Genomic DNA, 18361 nt, shown 5'->3' on the forward strand with positions numbered 1-18361 from the left:
TGGGACTCTAGGTGCTACTGTAATTCAAATAATACACAACAAGCACCAGGGGCACTTGCAGGATACATTGCTGCTGCAGAGAAGTTACTCGGTGTAGCGGGGTGGTTACCCGCTCCTGCCCTGAGGGGTTTAAAACAGCCCTGGAGGAGGGCTGTGGAAGGGCAAGAGGCCTGGGCTGATTGGGAGGAAGCAGGCTCAGCTGGGGCCACGCCCCAATCAGGGCCCAGCTGGCCCTATAAAGGCTGGGAGCCAGGAGCTCAAGCAGACAGTCTCTCTCTGCATTCAGAGGGAGACAGGCTTGGCTGTAGAGAGCTAGAGACAGGGTACGTGAGTGGAGCAGGGCTGGGGAAAGGCAGAGGAGCTGGGGAGCTCCAGCCTGGAAAGCCCCAGGCTGTGGCCTAGCATTGGGCTAATAGGTACTGGGGGTTGCAGAGGGCAGCCCAGGGGTAGGCAAAGGCAGCAGGTCCAAACCCAACCTTGCCAGTGATGAGTAGGCCGATACTGCAGTCTACCCCAGGGCGTGGGGACTAGACGATGACTGGCAGTAGCCGTATAGTGAGGTGAGGTGGGGATAGTGGGTCGGGGTTCCCCGGGGAGGGGAGACACTAAGACTGAGGGGTTACTACCAGGGGGCAGCGCCCCAGATAACAGGGCACCGGGTCCGGGAGGGACACAGGGGGCCAAGCGGTAGCGGGACACCAGCCTGCAGAGGGTGCTCCAACGGCTGGAGAGCTAATTCCCATGGACGACCAGCAGGAGGCGCCGCAGGGGTGTGTCCGCCCTGTTATACTCGTCATGCAAAGGCCTTTGTTTCTCTCTCTCTGACTGTTCTCAAGCAAGTGCAGAGAACTAGCAAGGGGGCAGAGATAGCTTCCAAACTCCATCCTCACTGCTGGATGTGCCTGTTGTGGCTTACGAGTGAGGAAATGTGATCAAGCTGCTTCTTTGAATCTGCCTGCTCATTTGTCCACCTCCTATCCCACTACAGTCCATGCAGTGACCACCGTGCAGGCAGATGTAGGATCAACACACATCAGGTGTCCACCATCTGAGGTGAGTAGCAGGGAGTGTTTGCCAGCAACAGATTTGGTAAGAGGTCAGGCTGAACAATGAGCAGATGTGAAGCTACTTAGACAAAATGTCATCGGAAAAGGATGTTCATTATTCTGGGCAGAGAACAGAGAGAAAGTAGAGCTGTGAATTACAATGAACAGAGACTAAATAGCTGCCTGTGTTGGATTAAAGGATTTAAATTATCAGCTTGATGTATAATGAATGTGAAAACCCAGCACTTAATTAAATGGCACATGATAGAATAACTTTGTTATGCTTTAAACTGCTTAAGTTATCAAAGTATTTCTTAGATTTAGCAATTGTTTAGCAGTATCCCTCACCCCCATGATGTTCGCTAAGATGTTGTTCAATTAGCCTCGGTTCAGGCTTTGAAAGCAGATTATAGAATAGAAAAGTCACTCCATATTTTGCAAACACCATTACCAAAATCAAGGGAACAATGCACTTGTACTCACTATCATAATGAAGCCCTCAGATGCTGCTGAGACGCACTGATGTGCTAGAGGGGGCTCTCAGGAGCCCCCTGTCAAAAGTCTGCCACCAAACTGAAGGGAGCTTATATCGCTGCCTAGGACAGGGTTCGGTTCCCCACTCCCTTGGGATTAGAGCTAAATCATCCCTACTAGAGATGACTTGTGTGAAGGATCACAGAAATGGGTTGGGAATAAACATACCCCATAGGCATGTTTTGCTTGGACTTGCTCTTCCAGGAGAGCAACTTCAGTCTCCTGCTTGCCGCTTTAGGAAATAGATCAACAGTGGGGGAACAACTCTACTGTACAAGCGGTTAAAACGTACAATGCCACTGCACCTTGAGAACAGGTGTCTGCAGCAGAACACAGCAAGCCTTTGTTTGTTCCCATCAGGTTTCGTCACGACTTCTTGGCCCTGAGGAGCAGATCTAAATGATTCACCTGCCTTTGTGCATAGAGGGGACCAGAAGAGCTGAAACACACAAGTCAGTCAGCAGCAGTCCAGCAGAAGCACAAGAGCAGCCACCATAATATGTCAATATGGTTCCATTTTCACGGGGACCCATTTTCACGGTCTTTCATGGTCTTCCGGCTGCTTATCAAGGCCGTAAGTGCACAGAAAGAATGGGAACTTCGACAGTGGCCCAATGAGAGGACACCTGATACAATCAAATCTAAGACTGGATACGTATAGGACACAACCATCAAAGACAAAAATACTTACAGCTACGGCTATTCTTCCTAGTACGTGCTCTGGAATTTTTCTATAAACATCCAAAGAACCGCCTGTAGGGACAGACAGACAAAGTGTGATTAGTTAATATAAAATCAAATACTACCTTAGATTTAAAGGTTTTCTAGCCCTTTGGTTATTAATAAAAATGCCATAAACAACATAACAGTAATAGTGTCAGAAGTAACCGACCTTAAATAACATTCACTCTCTGAACAACCATAGGAGACAGAGCTCTCAACATCTCTTTTCTTCCCACGTTTGCAAAGCTATTACTAACATCTTTTCAGAATGCATCCATATCGCAGGACAGAAAGCAAAAAACAGACTTTATTCTAGAGAACTGAACAAGGTTTGGCGCACATTAATTTACTTCTTAATAATATAAAGACTTCAGAAGAATAACAGATTACAAAGTCAAAATCATCTCCATCGTTGGAAATACAGTATTTGTGCCGGTCTCTACTAACTGTTCTATCTCATTTCCTTAAGGAGATAAGGTGGGTGAGGTAATATCTTGAATTCCGCAGAGTGTACAAGCTCGAAAGCTTGTCTCTCTCACCAACAGAAGTTGGCCCAACAAAAGATATTACCTCACCCATCTCGTCTCTCTAATATCCTGGGACTGACACAGCCATAACATTGTTTTCTTAAAATTGTTTTTATTTGTGTGTTAGCCCATGAAAGCTTATGGTCAAATAAATTGGTTAGTCTCTAAGGTGCCACAAGTACTCCTCGTTCTTTTTGCCGATACAGACTAACACGGCTACCACTCTGAAACCTTGTATTTGTGTGTTAAGTTTTGTTTTTAAATGTAGAGTGCCTATGTTCAAGGCATTAGACTAGACTTAAATTTTTAAGGTGAATTAAGTTGGGCTCTTGCACAGTGTGATGAAAGGTAGCACAGCCTCACGTGTCTATTCAACACCATCGAAGGTCAAGTGTCAGGACAGCCAGGTGACCAGCTGTGGCTTGAACTGGAGCAGGGGAAGGAGCAGTCTGTCAGAACTACCAGGTAGCAGGGAGCATCCTCAACAGGGTGTCGACAGTGAGCAAACTGGGGTGGCTGCTCTCATTAGGAACCCGTATACCTGCCTTGGTTAGACCCTTGCTTGTGGATTGGCTGAGATCTCACAGGTAATTATCTCAAATGACTCATCAGGCTCCAAGCACTCATCACATAAAGGGAAGGCCGCTCACAGGCTCAGGTCATTCTTGTTCATGAGTCTACTGAGCAGTTAGGGTGACCAGATGTCCCAATTTTATAGGGACAGTCCCGATATTTGGGGCTTTTTCTTATATAGGCTTCTATTACCACCCCCACAGACCTCTGTCCCGATTTTTCACACTTGCCATTTGGTCACGCTATGAGCAGTGTACATTTACCGCTGCAAAAAAATTGTCTATTCTCACACATCAGCAGCCAAGTCTTGTACTTAAAAAGTGAACAGTTTGACTATAGACAGTGGAGTGGAAGAAATCTGATCTTAGAATACCCAAACATTTTTGTTGTGCAAAGCACACAGTCAACAAAAATTGTGGTCAATGTTCAAAACTGGGAGCCTAAAGTTAGGCTTCTAAAGTCACATGTAGGCACCTAAACAAAGATGGCCTGATCTTTAAAGGTGCTGAGAACTTGCAGCTTCCATCAACTTCAATGGAATTTGTGGGTACTCTGCACTTCCAAAGAGAAGAGAGAGATAATAAAAACAATCCAACGATGTATTTCTCTATCTTTATTTAGTAAAATAGCATGTTTATTACAGATGTAAAAGTGAAAAGGCAAATAAGCGTCGTTTTATGTTCCCATGGATCTTGAAGATCAATTGGCAGGTGCCAGAATGAGCCAGGTTAAGCAGTTCAACCTCTGCACTTCAGTATTTGTAGACCATGATTCATGTAGTTTTCTTTGCTTTCAAGTCCATCAGAGGAGAACCAATACTACGGCGTGTGTGTTTTTACTCTGCATCCCCTTAATACATAAGTATCCCCAAACATACAGATGCCAAGTGTTGAGGTTACCTTAGAGCTCCATCTGTGATTAGCTATTCCACAAAGGAAGTACTTATTCACACAGCCATCCATGGAATTCACTGCCATAGGACACTTTTGAGACACAGTTCAATGGGATTTTTTAAAGAGGAGACTGGATACACACACATCTTTATAAACTACTATTCCAAGACAGGAAGGCTGGTCAAAAATGGTCACTAGGGGTTAAAAAGTGTCATGCTTAAGGCTATTCACTTGCAGGGGCTAGGAGGTAAACTTTTCCATCTTCACTTGCAGCCCTACACATCCATAAGAAAGTTCTGAACACAAGTTTTGACAAGGTACCATTATGTGAGTTTTGTTCTTCCTTTACATTATTGTTTACAGATCATTGCCAGAGGAAGTGCACACTCATTAGATGGACCAGAGTTCTTTTCCAATACGATTCCAAGTAACTTTTGCATGGTCAGTAAATACCAGTGTTGTGCATCTTTCATAATGTTGCACATCTTAAAGGGTTAACTATCCTTATACAAGAATTCAGAACAGCAAACATTTACAAATAGGTACTTCTGTCACTTTTTAATTGCATTTGAATTTGCCAGATCATTTATAGACCCTGATCTTCAGACTGTAAGTAGATGAACATTGTTGCATTTCCAAATATTTCCCTACTTGTTATGCCCACCACGTGACATGCACATGTAAATACCAATTTGTACACAAGTTTCCAGCAGCCTGTTCTCAACCCCCGAGTACATTAATGAGAACACAAATATTGAAAATCAAACCCACTGGGCAATGTTTGTATAGTACGAGAACATCAATGAACTTCACATCTGGGTTTTGTTGAGAGAGAGAGAGAGAGAGAGAGAGAGAGAGAGAGAGAGAGAGAGAGAGAGAGAGTGTGTGTGTGTGTGTGTGTGTGTGTGTGTGTGTGTGTGTGTGTGTGTGTGTTTAAAAACTTAGCCACAACGCATCTATGTAAATGGGTTGCAGTGAACTTCAGAACAGCAAAGGGAAGAGGAAAAAAGAACGATCATATCTAGACTGTAAAACAGATTATTGTAATGAGTAGAAACATATAAAAAACTCTGAAAGACTATTTGCGATCCTCAATGGAAGAAAGAAAAGAAGGTAGCCAACAATGGTCATTGACACACATCTGTTTTATGTAAACTTCCTAGGAGAGAGCCATCTTTGCATGACTATTTATATTATAAATTACTTGTAAAAGCTTTATTTCTTCATATCCAACTCAACTGCACCTTAGTAAAATACCTAGCTATGCCAGAAAATGCTGGCTCATGAGAAATTCGTAGCGTGTCATGGATTATTGCTTCAGCAATGTAATGACAACATAAAACTAAGACTAGAATGCTGGAAAATGTTTGAGTTTTCATGCGCCAGACACTGGAAGACTGCATCTGTCATGCAAGAGAGACTCTCAGACTTGATAGACAGAGGATAGCAATGATTATAAATCGCTTTAATAAGATTACTTTGCTTGTTGAAAGTGCCTTTTATCCAAGGATCTCAAAGCACAAAATTTCAATGTAAAAGTGCTAATAAATCTCCAGAATGACACTGGAACCAGATCACAGGGTAGGGAGTACTATAGGCCTGAAAGTGATTCATACTGGAAAAAATAAGAGTACACTCCCAAGGAAACTGAGTGCAGCAGAGCTAAACAGCTGTGTTGGAAAATAATTCGTTATCTTGCAATTAAGAACCAATTTTCACTGAAAACACACAGGACATTGGGTTAATAGATTTCTTTAAAAGAAAATCTGTTTTGGCTATTGAAACATTAAAAGAAAAGAACAGCTGTTTTGTCAGTGAAGACAGATTGCATGGAAGAATCAAGTATCAAAACACAGATTAAACTAGCATTTATTTCTATTCTATTTAAATTTTCAATAAAAGTAAATGAAATTACAATCAGGAAAATATTGTGTGTAATGAAATATTTAATGTAAAATGGTAATTCTAACATCCTTTTTAAAATGATCATATTCTCCTATACATTGGAAGTATATATCTTTAAATGCTTTATCAATTAAATTTTTTTTTTTACAATTAAGAGTACACAAAATACTCAACTCACCATCCATGAATTCTGTACATAGTGAAATTCTGTTTTCTACAAAAAACGCGCCATAAAATCCTATGATATAAGATGAGTCACACTGTAAAAAGAAAAAAAAAGCCTATTCAAAAAATCCTCTGCATAAAGACAACAGACAAACATAATTAGAAGTTAAGTGTTATAAAAAGAATACCTTATAAAGGATTTCTAATTCCGACATAATCTGCTTTTGGAGTTCCAGTGTAATATCTAAAGGTATGAGCTAAAAATATAAACATTAGAAACATTATCTGTTCTGAAATAAAATACAAGTAAATTATATAGAATTAAAATCAACCGCATATATTGATAGTCTGTACGTGAAAGAGAATGTGGGAGCCAGAAATGGCAGAGAAAGGAAACTTGAGGCCAAAGGACAGAATTAATTACTTTTAAAAGTTAGTCACAGGTTAAATTGACTAAGTTTGGCCACACACGTTCCCTAAGGAGTAGGAGGAATAATTTACCCTAACAGTATTAGGCAACACTGCCTAACACGGTGGTTCTCAAACTTTTGTATTGGTGACCCCTTTCACATAGCAAGCCTCTGAGTGTGACCCCCCCCCCCTTTAATACATTTAAAAATACTTTTTTTGATTTTAAACACTATTATAAATGCTGGAGGCGAAGCAGGGTTTGGGATGGAGGATGACAGCTCGTGACCCCCATGTAACAACCTCCTGACCCCCGAGAGGTCATGACCCCTAATTTGAAAACCCCTGACGTAACACTTTGCATTTATAAAGACTTCTTTAACTCAAGGATACTACAGCACTTTTACACATATTCAACCACACCTAAAAGATACTATCCTCATTTAGAGAAGCTTGAGCACAGAAAGATAATGTCAATCAAGTCTGTAGTAGGTGCATAGACAGCTCAGATCAACTGATTTCCAGCCCTGGTGTGAGCACTTTTCCACTGCGGCTGGCCATAAAACACCTAAAACTCTGGGACCCTGAAAAACTTTGCAGAATGTAGCCAAGACACTTTACACATTTGAACGAATTCTCCAGCACAAGTCAGTGTGGATACCACTGTAGGAGCGCATGCGCCCCATGCACATGAGGCCCGAGTATTTTGAATAGTGGCGTATGTCAGGGGCCATGCATGTGTCCTGTGCCCTCTTGTGCTCCAGTACAAAGGATAAGGGGCAATGACTCTCCCTCAGGTCCCTCACAATTTAAAGACCATGCTGCTGAGGACTCATGGGGGAGCTGATGGGGGGGCTGCTCACATATTACTGTGGCTCTTTGGCAACGTACATTGGCTCCTTCTCAGGCTCAGGTTGGCCACCCCTGTGTTAGGAGGACAATGTTGAGATTCTATGTAGGAGGCAGGTCTCTAACAGGTGGGTAAGTAAGCAGGAAGTCCTTGAGGAATCGCAATACTGTTGGATGTGAGAAGACGAGTATGACTGTATTGGAGCTAGCATGCCGAAATAGCTGCAAGATGAAATTTGCAAGGACTATGTGCAAATGCAGCTTGTAGTTGAGTATCCTGAGTTTCAGAGCCTCTGCTGGGCTCCAGATTATAGTGGAGTGCTCATACGGAGATTCATTTCCATTCGTAGGAGTGGATCTTTAATAGATGGTTTCTTGCTCTGTATGAGGATTTCTTAAATTTGTTGAGAACAATCTGTCAGCAATGTTCAATCAGCCAAAATCCACACCGTCAGGTGCATGGTTTGAGTGCAATATTTGGCAGTGGTTCTCAGATATTACATCCGGGCAGAATGGGAGATGGATGGGAGGCTGAATAAACATGGGCAAAAGATCAGAGCCAAAACTGCCTCAGCCAGAAAGGAGCTCTTAGGATCGACTGTCTGACTTTTGATACCACCCTGGAGAACAGGGGAGTCACGGGAGAGATGTATAGGAGGTCCGGTGATCACCATCGCAGGAAGATGTCTGGCAAAAAACACAGACTTATGCTTCCTCTGGAACAGAAGCATGGGCACTTGCCAATGTCTTCTGAAGCAAACAATTCTATCATGGGAATACCCCGCTGGCAAAATATGGGTGCTGTGATGGACATCTGCCGTCACCACTTGTGGTTGGTTACCATATGCAGGCTTGAAAAGTCTGTCAGGTTGTTCTGGTTCCTGGAAGAAGTAGAGCCAATAGGGTTTGCCCCTGGTGAGGACACCAAGTGCATAGTCTGAAGGCTTCCTGGCATGAAGGGGAAAAGCGAGTGCCTCCTTGCTTGTATATGTAGTACATTAAGGATGTGTTGTCTGTCCAGTTCTACGACAATGCAGACCACTGGATGACCCTCAGTTCCAGGACGTTCAGATGCAGCTTCAAATCGTCCTGAGACCAGGTCCCCTGCATCTGCAGATGATCCAGATGGGCACCCTAACCTGTCTCTGAAGTGTCTGTGATGAGTGTCATCATCAGGGAGTGGGGTCAAGAAGGGAAGTCCCTTCCGGACATACTCCGTCCAACCACCAAGTGTGGTCCTGCAGGACCTGGGGCAACATCCCAGACAAAAACATTTCCATCTTTAATTCACTGAAAATGCTGGGGGAAAAAACTGGTTTCTGTTTGACACAAATAATTTTTTTTTTTTTTCAGAACTGCCAACAAACCGAAAAAAGTTATTCACCCAACTCTAGTTGGTGCTGCTTCTCTACACCCATGTTCCAGTGAGTGTTGTTATGGCTGGCATCTGCCACATGGCTCAGGTCCAACAGTTCCTCATTTATGGGGAGGACTATTCTGGCTCCCCAAGAGCTGTCAAAATATTGAAAGGCTTATAAGCTTTCTCTGATATGCAATAGGAAGTCTCTATTGCCTGAATCTTAGCAATTCTCATAAGGAGTTCTTAGAATGACTGGAAGTCACCTGGCACCAGATATAGTGCCAAAGACATGGCCTCATTGGGCAATGAGGATGACTGGCCCTTTGGTGGCAAAATAGGATGCTGTTGTAGTTGTTCTGCCCCCACGTGTTTTTTTCCTGGAAGTCTGGCATAGGTGGTCTGTCCAGAGAAGCTGATGGAGAGAATGATCTCTTCCTCTTCCTTGAATGTCCTGTAAACCAGTTCCTAGAGGTCTGGGATGGCAGACCCCAATAAGTCCAAAAGGGACACAGTGGCATGCCATATGATTGGTATTGGTCAGTCCAAAGCCATTCCTGACAAGGTGACCACTGATCCCTGTAAGGAGAGCTGACAGGCCTTCCTGTGAGGTTGGCCACAGATCTCAGAGGAGAGAATTCTCTGCTTAAAAGTGTAAGGAACATATGTGCTGGAGACAGACATTGAGTAGACCTCTTCTAGGGGCAGCACCGAGACATGCATCACACTCCATACCAGAGTTTTTACCAATGATCTGGGTCAGTGCCAAAGGAGTCCTCCTCTGTGTTACAAGCTGCTCATCACCACCCCTTGACACCAGCTTGGCATGGTAGTTTTATCCTTAGGTAGTCAGTCAGTCTTTGTGGGAAGATGCTGGAGTTCTGCCTGGAGTGCCTCTCTCTGTATTTGGAGCAACCTCTCTCATGCCAGAATAAGGTACTGGAGATGTCCACAGCACTGGTGGAGTCAGCTTTGGTGCCAGAGGCGTCAGTGCCATTGCCAGGTCTTGTCACGATGTCAGGTCTTGTCTTTATGCTGATTTTTGAGGTTGCTTGATAAAACTGGCTTGTTCACTATCAGCACTCTGGAGCTAGTCTCCTCAGGACCTGAAGAAACATTCAAATATTGCTCCGGGAGATGAAGCTTCAGCCACAGGTCTCACAACTGACACATTCGGGGGGAGGGATAGCTAAGTGGTTTGAGCATTGGCCTGCTAAACCCAGGGTTGTTAGTTCAATCCTTGAGGGGGCCACTTGGGGATCTGGGGCAAAATCAGTACTTGGTCCTGAAGGCAGGGGGCTGGACTCGATGACCTTTCAAGGTCCCTTCCAGTTCTAGGAGATGGGATATCTCCATTAATTATTATTATTATTATTCTTGGGGAGAATGAAAGGCACTGTATATGCTCAGTGCATGGGACACTCCTAAGCAGAAGAGGCACTGCTATTCCCATCTTTCAGTGAAATTAGGCCATTGCAGAAGGGGCAGGACTTGAAAGCCACAGGTTTCAAATCTGAAACATTGAGTGGGACTGTACAGGGGGTCTGACCTGTGAACATTCAATCCAGATGGGTCGATATGATTCACAGAAGTCATATGTCAATGGATCAGAAGAGTCTTGGGGATTTTATTGAAAAGTTTGAGAAATTTAGCCAAATCTAGGAACTCGTGGGTCAGACATTCACCAGCTTCCTTCTTGCAACCATAGGAGGTAAGAGGGAACCAAAGGAGGTCCATGGCAGACCCACCCTTTACACCTTTGTATAGGAGCGTAAGGAGGCATAGGGTACATGCACAGCCCCAAACGACAAGGCTATTCAAAAGACTCTTTAACTTGTGCATGTATGCACCTACAGTGGAATCCACAATGACACATACGCCACGAACAATATGAATTTACATCGGGTGCCAAGCTTATGTCTGGAGTAACAGCCTAACAGGTGTAAAATTTAAGCTTCCCTGGCTCTTGCGAGTTCACTGAGAACTTCATTCTTGGGTGGTTTTGGTACTAGGTTTGATCAGGAATTTAAGTAAAATCGTGAACGTCTGAATTAAGCTCAGAGCTGAAGATATTTGAGAATGATTGAATATGGCGGATGTTAACACAACCAATATGTCTCCCCGACTCCCTCATTGAAAGACCATCTATAAATTCAAGTAATACCTTGGAAATTCTGAATAAGCAGCAGAAGCAAAAGAGTGCCTTTATGGCTCTCCATTTTCAAACAATGCAGTCAGTGTCTATGAAAGGGAGGCACTGAAAGGCATAACCATTTATGATCCATGTGGGTCTAGCCAGGTTGAAGATTTGCCACACTCATCATTATTTTGTAACATTTATTGTCTTTGGAGAAATAAATAGCTATCTTCAATCTTGGCACCGTAGCCTTTTGCACCATTGGTTCAAAAATTAGAATACTTGTTATGTAACATGAATAGGTCAGTTATATAGGCACTGGCAGTTGCTCTATTTGCCTTAGCGGTGGCAAAAGCAAGGAAAGAATTGTGTGAAGTTAATTTTCTTTATGGCCTAAACGGGTCAACTTAGTCTCAGCTTCTGTAATTTCATTTTGCTTATTATTTTATGGGGTGTCTTAAACGTGTCATTTGAATTTAGGAGAAGAGTTGAACCTGTTATTTTATCTTTTGTATTGTGATGACTTAAATATTTGTGCTAATTTTGTTGAGTGTTGTGGCTAATTACTAAGATGCTACGCTAATAAATTTGAAATTGATTGACACTAAATGCACGTTATCCTTAGTCTTACTTTCCCCACCCATACGCTATCTTAGAACTATAGAGTAAAAAGCAGTACTTTTGCAGAATTAACAGAACACAAATTATGTGTTGCATATACTGCTGATGAAACAAAATAGAGAGACCATTTCCAAACATATATTTTACAGTATTGATGTCCGTCTGAAAGAAAAAAGCATAGTTTCTATCAAGAGTTAGCTTTAGGGTTGTTTATAAAAGCTCTCACTAAACTAAATTGTAACTGTAATATAGGGCTGCCAAGAAACATTTAACACACTTCTCCAGATCAATAGTCATTTGCCAGCAATATTCACTTACATTTTTCAGTCTGAAAAACTTAAAATAATTTGCTGGAACACCGAAGCAGTTTTACCCATTAACATATTAATTTAGCTTAATCCTACTTCAAATATATAAAGTTTAAATTTCTTTTATTACATACCATGGACAATAAAAAGTCTCCCTGCTCTCTTCACTGAAGCTTTCACTGACCTAAACACTGACTAGTTATCATGGTTGGTTTCAAATACAAGACCAGTATCCAATCACCCAAGACTTGGCATCCTATTGTTTTGAATTACACTATAATTACATACAGACTCCGCATTATAATGTTAAAGATGACCTGCAAAAGGATAATCCTACAACTTCTGTATGTACTTCATCCCCATATACTCCAAATAAATAAATGATGAATGGGGAACCTAAACCAAAAACGTTACAAAGTCACATGCCAGCTCTGCTGTGACAGTCCAGAAGGCATCGCCAGGAAACGCCGGATTAGGCAGCCAATACATAGGGGCCACAGTAAATGTTGCATTTTCCACATTAATAGAGAGGCCACTTCTAACTGTATTCAAACATGTATAACTGGCTCTTTTGACCAGCACGGGTTCCATTGTGTCTGAGTTGGAGCTGCTTGGCATGACTTTAGAAAACCTAAAGAGGAACATATGTTTAACCATAATTTATCATCTGAATAACCCCATTCTATTTAGAGCTTTCAGCACTGTAATTGGGCCAAAAGTGGGGCGGGGGGGAGGGAAAAGGCTGCATGTCCTCCCCTAAATCTGAACATAGAATCAGAATAATAGAAGATTAGGGTTGGAAGAGACCTCAGGAGGTCATCTAGTCCACCCCCCCTGCTCAAAGCAGGACCAACCCCAACTAAATCATCCCAGCCAGGGTTTTGTCAAGCCGGGCCTTAAAAATCTCTAAGGCTGGAGTTTCCACCACCTCCCTAGGTAACCCATTCCAGTGCTTCAACACCCTCCTAGTGAAATAGTTTTTCCTAATATCCAACCTAGACCTCCCCCACTGCAACTTGAGACCATTGCTCCTTGTTCTGTCATCTGTCACCACTGAGAACAGTCTAGCTCCATCCTCTTTGGAACCCGCCCCCCACCTTCAGGTAGTTGAAGGCTGCTATCAAATCCCCCCTCACTCTTCTGCAGACTAAATAAGCCCAGTTCCCTCAGACTCTCCTCTTAAGTCATGTGCCCCAGCCCCCTAATTGTTGCCCTCTGCTGGACTCTCCAATTTGTCCACATCCTTTTTGTAGTGCAGGGGGCCCAAAACTGGACACAATACTCCAGATGTGGCCTCACGAGCATTGAATAGAGGGGAATAATCCTACTAATGCAGCCCAATATGCCATTAGCTTTCTTGGTAACAAGGGCTCACTGTTGATTCATATCCAGCTTCACATCCACTGTAATCCCCAGGTCCGTTTCTGCAGAACTGCCGCTCAACCAGTCGGTCCCCAGCCTGTATCAGTGCATGGGATTCTTCCATCCTAAGTGCGGGACTCTGCACTTGTCCTTGTTGAACCTCATCAGATTTCTTTTGGCCCAATCCTCCAATTTGTCTAGATCACTCTGGACACTATCCCTACTCTCCAGGGTATCTACCTCTCCCCCAGCTTAGTGTCATCTGCAAACTTGCTGAGGGTGCAATCCATCCCATCATCCAGACCATTAATGAAGATGTTGAACAAAACTGGCCCCAGGACCGACCCCTGGGGCACTCCGCTTGATACTGGCTGCCAACTAGACATCAAGCCGTTGATCACTACCCATTGAGCCCGACGATCTAGCCAGCTTTCTATCCATCTTATAGTCCATTCATCCAATCCATACTTTTTTAACTTGCTGGCAAGAATACTGCAGGAAACCACATCAAAAGCTTTGCTAAAGTCAAGGTATATCACATCTACCGCTTTTCCCATATCCACAGAGCCAGTTATCTCATCATAGAAGGCAATCAAGTTGGTCAGGCATGACTTGACTGTTCCTGATCACCTTCCTCTCCTCCAAGTACTTCAAAATGGATTCCTCGAGGACCTGCTCCATGATTTTTCCAAGGACTGAGGTGAGGCTGACCGGTCTGTAGTTCCCCGGATTCTCCTCCTTCCCTTTTAAAAAGATTGGCACTATATTTGCCTTTTTCCAATAGTCCAAAACCTCCCTGGATCGCCACAAGTTTACAAAGGTAACAGCCAACTCCCTCAGCATCCTTAGATACATTAGATCCGGACCCATGGACTTGTGCATGTCCAGCTTTTTTAAAGAGTCCTTTCACCAGTGAGGGCTGCTCACCTCCTCCCCATACTGTGCTGCCCAGTGCAGCAGTCTGGGAACTGACCTTGTCTGTGAAGAGCGAGGCAAAAAAAGCATTGAGTACTTCAGCTTTTTCCACATCCTCTGTCATTAGGTTTCCTCCCCCATTCAGTAAGGGTCCCATGCTTTCCCTAGCCGCCTTCTTGTTGCTAACATACCCGTATAAATCTTTCTTGTTACCCTTCACATCCCTTGCTAGCTGCAACTCCAATTGTGCTTTGGCCTTCCTGATTACAACCCTGCATGCTCGTGCAATATTTGTATACTCCTCCCTAGTCATCTGTCCAAGTTTCCACTTCCTGTAAGTTTCCTGTTTGTGTTTAATCTCACCGAAGATTTCTCTGTTAAGCCAAGCTGGTCGCCTGCCATATTTGCTATTTTTTCTGCACATCGGGATAGTTTGTTCCTGATCCCTCAATAAGGCTTAATACACACAGCTCTCCTCGACTCCTTCCCCCCCTCATATTGGCCTCCCAGGGGATCCTGCCCATCAGTTCCCTGAAGGAATCAAAGTCTGCTTTTCTGAAGTCCAGGGTTCGTATTCTGCTGCTCTCCTTTCTGCCTTTTGTCAGGATCCTCAACTCAACGACCTCTTGCTTTCTCTTTGCTTTCTCTTTGTCTGTGCTCATGCTCCTTTTTGTGCATAGTTTCCTTGCAACAACTTGGTTTTGTTTGCAGATAGCAAATTTGAAGGTGGCAGAGGTCTATGTGGGATGAGACACTGCTTAATACACCAAGAGGACATAATTTCCCACGCCCATTACTACTGACACTCAGGCAATAAATAAGGATCTGGCAGCACCCTTCACAACTGCAATGCACATGGCTTGAATGGGCTGAAAGAAAATGAAATTTAAACTCTGCACACGGCCAATAAACCTTGCAGCATCTCTGAAAGGACCGGTGTGGCAAAGAAAGGAAAAATTGTGACCTGCTCCTGGACATATTGAGAGCAGAAAGAGAGGTTAAATTAATCAAGTATAAATTAACTCGCTGTGAATTTACTCAGCACCATTCAGCACATATAGGAGCAGAATGGTTCAACTGATTTCAAGGACACAGTTGTGGGTCAATCCTTAATATGTGGCAGTTAGCAATTTCCTGGGGAAAACCAGTGTAGGACAGGTCGCTAGTAATTACCAGCTTAAGCCTGGTTTAAACTGGGAACTGGGGGAAACAATTGCATCAACATCTAGCAAGTTCATCAAGCACAGAAAGCATCTTTTCAACTTTTGGATACATCCATTCAAACTTGAGGAATCGGCTCGATCTAGCCACTATATCAGAAATTGGTCTTCTGCTGCAGTATGCTACATGGCCAAACAGACTTGGACCGGTATCCGCAACTGCATGCTTCTGACTGCTTATTGCTTCATGCATACTACTCTCCATTACTGTCATTTTCATATAATCAAGTGTTTTCAACTTTTTAAATATATAATATTGAAAACTAAAATGAGTCATAACATGTATATCTTCTTGAGAAAATATCAAACAAAAATGTACACAAACATCCCGACGTTCAGTATTATAATTAGATATATTAGTATTATGCCCACTGCAGTTTTACTTTTTATTTGTACAACCCTAAATTAATACACTGATTTACTGCCATATGTAACCACAAGTTGAATAAGTAACTAAAACGAAGTGTAATGTGGTGTGCATTAGCAAAACAGCTTTAAACACAGAAACCGCCTTAAACTGGGACTAACTAATTTTTCCCACGGCAGAAAAAAACATGATTTAACACCATGCCATTCCTGACAAATGGAGAAAAACTCAGGTGCTAATTGCAACTATCTACCTTCTAGAAAAGCCAAAGCCAGAGTGGGAATGGTGGATCAGAAGTGTCTGATCCAACTGCGACTCTCCCAAAATTAGCAGAGATGATGATCCACAAGTGGAACTATAGAGGAGAGTTCTGGGAAGGAGGCATTTTATTTAATGACATACCTATGATGCTTAACAGTGGAGTATCTGAGCAGCTCATAAGCATTAATAAATTCTGCCTCATGCCACTCCAGGGTAGGAAAGTAGTAGTATTCCCATTTTGCAGATGAGAAACTGAGGCACAGAATGACTCTATGAACACACATACACAGGGAAAGGAACTGGAACACTGAATTCAGGGAGAAGGAACCAGGAAACAAATAAGAAGAGGGAGCAATAAGCAGAAATGCAACACACACACACTCTCCCTCACACGCACAAACACCCTCACTCTACCTGAAACCTGTCTACACTGCAGTTTTACAGCCCTGCAGTCCAAGCCAGATAACACAGGCCAGCTACAGGTGTTGAATTGCAGTGTAGACATACCCTAAGTGAGTTACCTAAGATCACACAGCTACTCTGTGTAACATCTGCATTGAACCTAGATCTCTTGTCTACCAGTCTTGGACCCTGAAGCACCACACACTCCTTCCCTCTGGATGGAATGACAGAATTCCCCAATAATGACAGTAGTATTAAGAATATCAACTCCCCTGCTTAAAATAAAGCCATCTATAAACATGCTAAGCGGCGTAAAACATATGAGAATTTGAATACTTAACATTTCAAATAGGAAGGGTTAAATCCAAGAGAGAAATACCTGTGCACATTTCCTCGGCTCTCCACTACACCTCCAGGACAAATAAGGATGAGTTGTCAAGTTAAATACAAGCAGTCAAGTGACTGAATTATAATTTACTCTGTGCTCAATTTAAATTAGTGTGAGGCTATTAAAATATCCAGTATAAATACGGCAATTCATCACAAGCTGTCATGGATGACTTCATCTATTTGCTGGAGTGGCATACGTTCCACTAAAGGGAACGAGAGCAAAATCACAGGTCAAATTAAGCTGCTATTCTGTTTTAATTCACTTATTTAATCTGTGGCGACATAATTGTCTTTTACAGTATGTACAACTCAAAGGAAATTTGGGAGTATTATAGTCAGTATACAAATGATTAATCAAACGGTCCATTTAAATGCTAGTTTCAGAGCAGCAAAAACTAAAGCAGTTGAAGAACGGCAATCAGCCACCATACACACAATGCTAGGATTTTTCATCCACTCTTCGATGGATTTTTCCCCCAATTAGAAAATAACTAATATTAGGAAATCTATTAAATCCTCCATGCATTATCTAGCTGAAAAGTTTTTATGGAAGACTCTAATGATGTAGAGGGCTTCAGTCTGCAACATGTATTTTTTTTCTGCTCAGTCTACTTGCAATTTTCAAGTCTATCCACCAGCACAAAGCACCCAATCAACAGGTTTCACAAGTGTTAACCTGGGTTGTCAAATCATTATGTAATATTTACATTTAACAGAAATATACTCATGTAAGAATAACTTTACACGTTTGTAGCCCTTTCCATTCAGAGATCAGTGTCCTCTATTATTTGTCTGCTTTACACTGATCAATCCTCACAACATTCTTATCAGGACAAAGGTCTTAATACCCTCATTTTTTAGATGGGGAAACTGAGTCAGGAGTAAGTGACTTGCTCGAGGTGACAGAGCAAATTAGTGACAAAACGAGGACAGAGATGCAGGTTTCCTGATTCCTACTTTTGCAACCATGATGTTATAAACACATGACAATACGCACATCCCGCAATATAATTTTTGAAAGGGCATAGAACACATACATTTTAATTAACATTGATATGGACAATCAAAGTAGTAACATTTAGCAATCAAAATCCAGGCCAACTAACCCTTGGGAACTGGTCGACCCCTTAGGGCTTGAGGAAAACAACCAGGGGAGGTTCTTTGGAGGGAAAGGTTTTCTTGTAAATGAAAGGGGTGTGTGTGTGTGGGGGGGGGGGGGGGTAGGTCAGTCTCTCTTGCATGTAGTTAATCCTGACAAGCCCCACCCTCTTCCAAAAACTATGCCCTCACTTGCTCCACCACCTCTTGCAGACAATTTCTGACTGTTCTCATAGTGGGATGGCGGCAACATGCTTCAGGAGATCGGGCTATGGGGAAAGAAGCCTGAGTAACTTTGTG

The 18361-nt window shown here is 42.8% G+C and overlaps 1 protein-coding gene across 14 annotated transcripts in view; it reads right to left on the minus strand.

The window, feature by feature from the left end:
• Nucleotides 1–18361, minus strand: part of MAP2K5 (mitogen-activated protein kinase kinase 5) — a 186522-nt gene that overhangs the window by 105322 nt on the left and 62839 nt on the right. For all 14 annotated transcript variants that reach the window (XR_010590925.1, XR_010590926.1, XM_065559171.1 and 11 more), the window contains 3 exons: nucleotides 6555–6623; nucleotides 6380–6461; nucleotides 2272–2333 (listed from right to left, as the gene is read on the minus strand). Coding sequence is in view for 12 of the 14 variants with exons in the window: in XM_065559171.1 (XP_065415243.1) it covers nucleotides 2272–2333; nucleotides 6380–6461; nucleotides 6555–6623 (213 nt within the window). In the remaining 2 variants the exon portion in view is untranslated. The remainder of the gene's footprint in view (nucleotides 1–2271; nucleotides 2334–6379; nucleotides 6462–6554; nucleotides 6624–18361) is intronic.

This window comes from Chrysemys picta, chromosome 10 (genome assembly GCF_011386835.1).
Source record: "Chrysemys picta bellii isolate R12L10 chromosome 10, ASM1138683v2, whole genome shotgun sequence".
Lineage (NCBI taxonomy): Eukaryota > Metazoa > Chordata > Testudines > Emydidae > Chrysemys > Chrysemys picta.